The sequence below is a fragment of the Blennius ocellaris genome, assembly GCF_963422515.1.
Source record: "Blennius ocellaris genome assembly, chromosome: 4".
NCBI classification, from domain to species: domain Eukaryota; kingdom Metazoa; phylum Chordata; class Actinopteri; order Blenniiformes; family Blenniidae; genus Blennius; species Blennius ocellaris.
This window is the reverse complement of record NC_137653.1, coordinates 778483-785059: the sequence shown is the minus strand read 5'-3', so window position 1 is coordinate 785059 and position 6577 is coordinate 778483. Positions and strand designations below refer to the sequence as shown.

The window sequence follows — 6577 nt, the reverse complement described above, 5'->3', positions numbered from 1 at the left end:
AGACTGTGGGGGGGGGGAGAGGGGGGGGGGGGGGGGGGGGGGGGGGGGAGGAGTTATCACGAGACTCCGCCCACAGACACGTCATCCACAACAAAACACAATAAAAACAGTCACTCGTCCCAAAAACTTCTATTAAACCAAATGTAGAGTTTTAATCAGCAACTCTCACTGTGGCCCCGCCCCCTTTCCCATCAACCAATCGGCTCCAGGGCCGGTTGATTGACAGGCGACGGCCACCTGAAGCTCACATCCTGTCACCTTCACATTAATTCACTGCAGTCCATGTTCATGGGATCGTCTCAGGAAGCCGGAAAAGAAGCATTTTTATCTTTTAACTCATTTATTCTTTTCTTGACACACGAATTGAATCAACGTTTGTATTTCCATTATTCTTGTGCACAAACACTCCCAGTGTTGAAACGTATTTCACTATAGAAACGAAAACAATGCTCCCATCTTTTGGATTTCTTCAGGGTATGTAGTTTACAAGATAAACGAGTGACAATACTTTTTCTCAGGAAGTAAACAATAAAGGAGAATATTGATCACAACAGTACCGACCTTCTGGAAGTATCCTCTCTTCAGAGACTTGTCTCGGACCTGACGGAAGTACACGTAACCGTAGTAATGTCCTTGTTCTCTCTGCAGGACACACACTTCACCGTCAGTGTCTCGAGTGTGTGTGTGTGTGTGTGTGTGTGTGTGTGTGTGTGTGTGTGTGTGTGTACCTTCAGACAGGGCGGAGCGTCTCGGTCGGTCGTCTCCAAGAAGCAGCCGAGGGACGACTTCCTGTTGGATCCCTGCCGGAAGCGGAAGCAGAACTGTGTGTCGCCAAGGCAACCTGAAACCAACAACAATAACGACGGCAGTTTGTCACCATGGAAACGCTGCATCAACAAAATATCCCCCGCGTGTGTAGAAGTTCATCTCCGCGTAGCCTCGTTTGTCAAAGGCTGATGGAGAAACGACATCACAAAAGTGTTTCTGCCTCCATATTGTGGCAGCAGGCCACGGTCTACCGTCACAGCTCTAGGTTCTACCGTCACAGCTCTAGGGTCTACCGTCACAGCTCTAGGTTCTACCGTCACAACTCTAGGGTCTACCGTCACAGCTCTAGGTTCTACCGTCACAACTCTAGGGTCTACCGTCACAACTCTAGGGTCTACCGTCACAGCTCTAGGTTCTACCGTCACAGCTCTAGGTTCTACCGTCACAGCTCTAGGTTCTACCGTCACAGCTCTAGGGTCTACCGTCACAGCTCTAGGGTCTACCGTCACAGCTCTAGGGTCTACCGTCACATCCATAGGGTCTACCGTCACAACCATAGGGTCTACCGTCACAACTCAAAGTTCTACTGTTACACTGCTCTAAGTTCACAACTCAAAGTTCTACTGTCACACAGCTCTAAGTTCACAGCTCTAGGTTCTACTGTCTCACATTTCTAAGTTCATAGCTCTAAGTCGTGACGCTTACAGAATCTTTCCTGAGCCCAGAGAAACATGAAGTTTTATTCACAACGACGTAACCTGACAGGAAGAGGACAAACGGGAAGAGGACAAACAAGAAGAGGACAAATGGGAAGAGGACAAACGGGAAGAGGACAAACAGGAAGAGGACAAACAAGAAGAGGACAAGCGGGAAGAGGACAAACGGGAAGAGGACAAACGGGAAGAGGACAAATGGGAAGAGGACAAACGGGAAGAGGACAAACGGGAAGAGGACAAACGGGAAGAGGACAAACGGGAAGAGGACAAACGGGAAGAGGACAAACGGGAAGAGGACAAACAAGAAGAGGACAAACGGGAAGAGGACAAACAAGAAGAGGACAAACGGGAAGAGGACAAACGGGAAGAGGACAAACAGGAAGAGGACAAATGGGAAGAGGACAAACGGGAAGAGGACAAACGGGAAGAGGACAAACGGGAAGAGGACAAACGGGAAGAGGACAAACAAGAAGAGGACAAACGGGAAGAGGACAAACGGGAAGAGGACAAACAAGAAGAGGACAAACAAGAAGAGGACAAATGGGAAGAGGACAAATGGGAAGAGGACAAACAGGAAGAGGACAAACAAGAAGAGGACAAGCAGGAAGAGGACAAATGGGAAGAGGACAAACAGGAAGAGGACAAATGGGAAGAGGACAAATGGGAAGAGGACAAACAAGAAGAGGACAAATGGGAAGAGGACAAACAGGAAGAGGACAAACAAGAAGAGGACAAACGGGAAGAGGACAAACTGGAAGAGGACAAGCGGGAAGAGGACAAACTGGAAGAGGACAAACTGGAAGAGGACAAACGGGAAGAGGACAAACAAGAAGAGGACAAACGGGAAGAGGACAAACGGGAAGAGGACAAACGGGAAGAGGACAAATGGGAAGAGGACAAACGGGAAGAGGACAAATGGGAAGAGGACAAACGGGAAGAGGACAAACAAGAAGAGGACAAACAAGAAGAGGACAAATGGGAAGAGGACAAACAAGAAGAGGACAAATGGGAAGAGGACAAACAGGAAGAGGACAAACGGGAAGAGGACAAACGGGAAGAGGACAAACGGGAAGAGGACAAACTGGAAGAGGACAAACGGGAAGAGGACAAACGGGAAGAGGACAAACAGGAAGAGGACAAACTGGAAGAGGACAAGCGGGAAGAGGACAAACGGGAAGAGGACAAACAGGAAGAGGACAAGCGCAGACATGAGAAGAGCAGAGTGAGTCTCATCCAGGTTCTTAAGCCGACGGCTGGAGAAAACCAGGCACTGGAACACGGACCGGAGGAGGCGGAGCCTCTGCAGCGTGTAGATCTAGTCCCACAAGCTGAGACTTGTAGGAATGAGCATCATCGCTAGAGGCTGCTGACACACACACACACACACACACACACACACACACACACACACACACACACACACACACACACACACACACACACACACACACACACACACACACACACACACACACACACACACACACACACACACACACACACACACACACACACACACACACAGGAACTCACCTGAGTTGGAGTCGGGGAAGGAAAGGTAGCAGATGCTGGTTTTCTGGAAAAGAAGAGAACATGGATGTTGAAGTCGTCTTCTTCTTCTGTGGTGTTTGGAACAACCGGGCCGGACGGCCGTTCTCACTCGGGCAGTGAAAGTCTAGTTTGCAGAGCCTGTCAGTCTAAACCCAGGACAAACACGCCCTCTAATCCAAGCAAAGACACACAGGTTCTACTACAAAGAAAAACATAGCGTTCCGATTGGCTCTACTGAGCATGTGCAGAACAACGAGTTCATGCGCAGTAGCAGTGTGTCACGCCGTCTCCATGGAAACGGGGTTGCAGAGTTCCCAATACGTTCAAAAGCTGTGTTTGCAGTGGCTCCGAGCGCCGTTGCCGTGGAAACCGTCGCCCAAACTGCAACGAGCGTTTCACGTTTTCGCTTTAAAACACAGAACGGCTGCTTTGATCCACAACGAGACCTCAGTAAACAAGATGGTGTCCAAACTCTGACCTGAACTTCTCAAGTACTCGAGTACTGGAGTACTCAAGTACTCAAGTATTTCCCCCGGTCGGTCTGTGACTCACCTCTTTCTCCGACAGCTTGGAATGGTGAGGGTAAATAACCTGCAACACAGAAGGAAAACCAACACCGGTGAATAAACACAAGCGTTAGAGACGCTTGTGAGAAAAAAACTTCAACGGTAGAAAGTATCTAACTTTTTCTGACTTCATGAAGACGAAATAAGGGAAACGTTTTATTTGATTCCTGAATTTCCTCTGGAGATAAAAGTCCGTTAAGTCAAATTGTTCTTAGAGAAACAGACTCATGAGCAGAAACATAAAATATCTTAAATCGGGGTTTTTCCAACCTTCATGAGTCAAGACACACTTTGAAAAAATGTGAAATGTGATAATTTCCCACAGCTCACCTGACGAGATCTGGGGGAAACACCAGTGGTTGAAAAACTCTGGCTTTAAATAACGTGACGTTAAGACGGAGTCAGTTCAGGGTCAATAGGGTAAACAGGAGTTTAGTGAAATGGTAACTGTTGAGAAAACACCAGTTGACTAGTGTAGAAGGTGTGTGTCCTGAGTAGAAGGCTGAGGATCCACGACGTGTGTAAACCAGCCTGCTGCAGTGTTTATCGTTTTTAAAGGTAAAGTAGTAAAACTGCAGTTCTACTTGTTGCTCAGCAGGCTGACGTCACTGACACCGGAGTGTCTCTGTCTGCAGGTAAAGCAGGTGACAACAGGTGTGATGCCGGTCAGCAGTTAAGGTTCTCAAGCAGTTTTATCCGATCCCACCACCCCGGAGGGGTTTATCAGTGAACGTGCGGCCATTCTGGGCCGAGGAAGAGGAGAAAACCTCCCCAGACACAAGTCAGAACAGCTGTTTATAACGACTCCCGTCCGGGAAGTAGTCTCATCCCGGAGCGCCCGCTAGCCCGACCCCCTCCCCTCTCCTCCCCGGCGAACCCCTCACCTCCACGGCCTGGCCCAGCTCCAGGTCGAAGCCCACCACACAGATGCAGTGCAGCCAGGCGGAGAAGCGGTCCCACGGCAGCAGCAGGGGCTCCTCCGGCTCCTCGTCGTCGCCCCCGGGCCCCGCGGGCAGAGTGATCTCCTCGGCCGGGGAGATGCTACTCGCGTCCTGGTCGTCCAGGTCCTCCGGCTCCTCCACCTGCTCCCCCAGCTCCTCCGGGCCTTGCAGAGCCATGGCTGCGGGCCCGACGCGGACACTCGGGCGTTCCGGAGAGGGGCGGCGGGCTGCGTCGCTGAGTCGGCGGGTGTTTGTGGACAGTTTCCCCCGCAGGTGAGGCGCCAGCAGCACGGAGCGCAGCCGCAGCTAGCATGTAGCATCAGAGCGCGAGCACGTAACGTGGAACTCTGGCGACGTCATCACGTAGGATCGAGATGCGTTCAGGTGCCAGCGGGAAAAAATGTCGTTGAAAACAAGAAAGTTTTCCAAATATAACTATGTGTTGTGCTTTTTTTTAAATATTGTAACACTCAAATCGTGAAGTAAAGCGAGAGATTCGTCTTTGGAATCCACAACAATTAGCCGCTTCATTCAAAATAATTTATGTTTTCAGGACTAAGTCTGAAATCAAGTACAGCACATTGCAAAGCAATTGTACTTTACTTGATTGTTCATGAAAAGTTCTGAAAATGGCCAAACTCTGCCTCAGTTAAATTGGGATTATAGCAACACTGGCTTTAGTTTAGCTGTCAGTACTATGTTGCTGCAGCTCCATCAGCAAGAGGAGGAAGATGCTCTATAATCTGATGTTGGAGGAGGAAGAAATGAAGTAGTGAGCATGTTGGGCCACGAGGCCAATAGGCACAGAAACGTTTCCTACACACAAACCGAAAACTCAAGTCGAAGCTGAGTAGATCAGTGTTTTTCAACCTTTTTTGAGCCAAGACACACTTTTGTCTTTGGAAACATCTGGAGTCACACCACCACCCGAAAATGTTAAAATGTGAAACTCTGTAGCCTCTATTAACAATATAAAGTCTTTCTCATCAAAGTTTTATCAACAGGAATCCAGTGAATCCAGAAAGCAAGGACTTTTTTTAATAGTGCCTCCCTCAGTGTGAAACCTGGACCTGATGGATGAAGAGCTGAGATCCTGGTTTTCAAAAACTTCTCCATCACTGTCACTGACACAGTACTTTGATACAAGATGGTAGCAGGAGGTGGAGATGAACCACACTGACGTCTGTCACTTTACATTTCACCGGCAAAGTTCTGTGCTGCCCTCTAGTGGTGAAGAGTATTTATACAGGATTACTCTGCAACACACTGTCGCTGTGAGAGCAAAGGTTTTTTTAGAAAAAATGTGAAATGTGATAATTTCCCACGGCTCAGCTGACGAGATCTGGAGGAAACACCAGTGTGCCGCGGAGCAGAAGTTGAAAAACTCTGGAGTAGAGTACAGTGGGTGGAGGGGGCGGAGCTTCAGCAGGAGCTCCTCCTCTCAGTGGCAGGAGGGGCGGGGCTTCAGCAGGAGCTGGAGGCTCAAGGCTGTTCCTCTGATCCGTCCACCTCCACCTGGCTCCACGTTCTTCACCCGACGCGCCCCCATGTCGTTCACAACCCCGCCTACATTTTAACCTCACTGTTCACTTTAGTTCTTCTTTGTCCTTCACATTTGATGAAATGTTGTATTTGCAGATCTTCTGCCGCAGAAAAAAACTCACATAAACTGAATGAATCTTAAAGTCTCCAGTTAAAATCCGACTGTCAGTCTGAGTCAGGAACAAGGCTGCAAATCAGCTTTATATAAATCCTTTAATAGCTCCTGCACTGAGCGAGCAGATTGGGCCGGTGAACAAACTGGGGGGGCAACAAGGGACCTGCTGGGGCTGCAATTACACTGATTTAACAACGTGAACACGATGTGTTTGGAAACAGACTCATTTCAGGAAATACACTTTGTCTTTTCACTTCATCCAGACCAAGTTTTACCTGGTTTTTAGTACAACCACCTTTATTTTGAGTAAATATGCTCTGAAATGAGTTCCGTGTATAATTTAATTAAATGATAGATACCTATTGATTTAGATTTAAG

At 48.6% G+C, this 6577-nt stretch overlaps 1 protein-coding gene across 2 annotated transcripts in view; it reads right to left on the bottom strand.

The window, feature by feature from the left end:
- The window catches only part of dennd6a (DENN/MADD domain containing 6A), a 342604-nt gene extending 337796 nt beyond the window's left edge, over positions 1–4808 (bottom strand). For both annotated transcript variants that reach the window (XR_013936594.1, XM_080494988.1), the window contains exons 1-6: positions 4486–4808; positions 3588–3626; positions 3018–3060; positions 729–841; positions 562–642; positions 1–3 (exon numbers count right to left, since the gene is read on the bottom strand). The exon at positions 1–3 is cut by the window's left edge and continues 103 nt beyond it. Coding sequence is in view for 1 of the 2 variants with exons in the window: in XM_080494988.1 (XP_080351114.1) it covers positions 1–3; positions 562–642; positions 729–841; positions 3018–3060; positions 3588–3626; positions 4486–4719 (513 nt within the window). In the remaining variant the exon portion in view is untranslated. The remainder of the gene's footprint in view (positions 4–561; positions 643–728; positions 842–3017; positions 3061–3587; positions 3627–4485) is intronic.
- Between the last annotated feature and the right edge of the window lie 1769 nt (positions 4809–6577).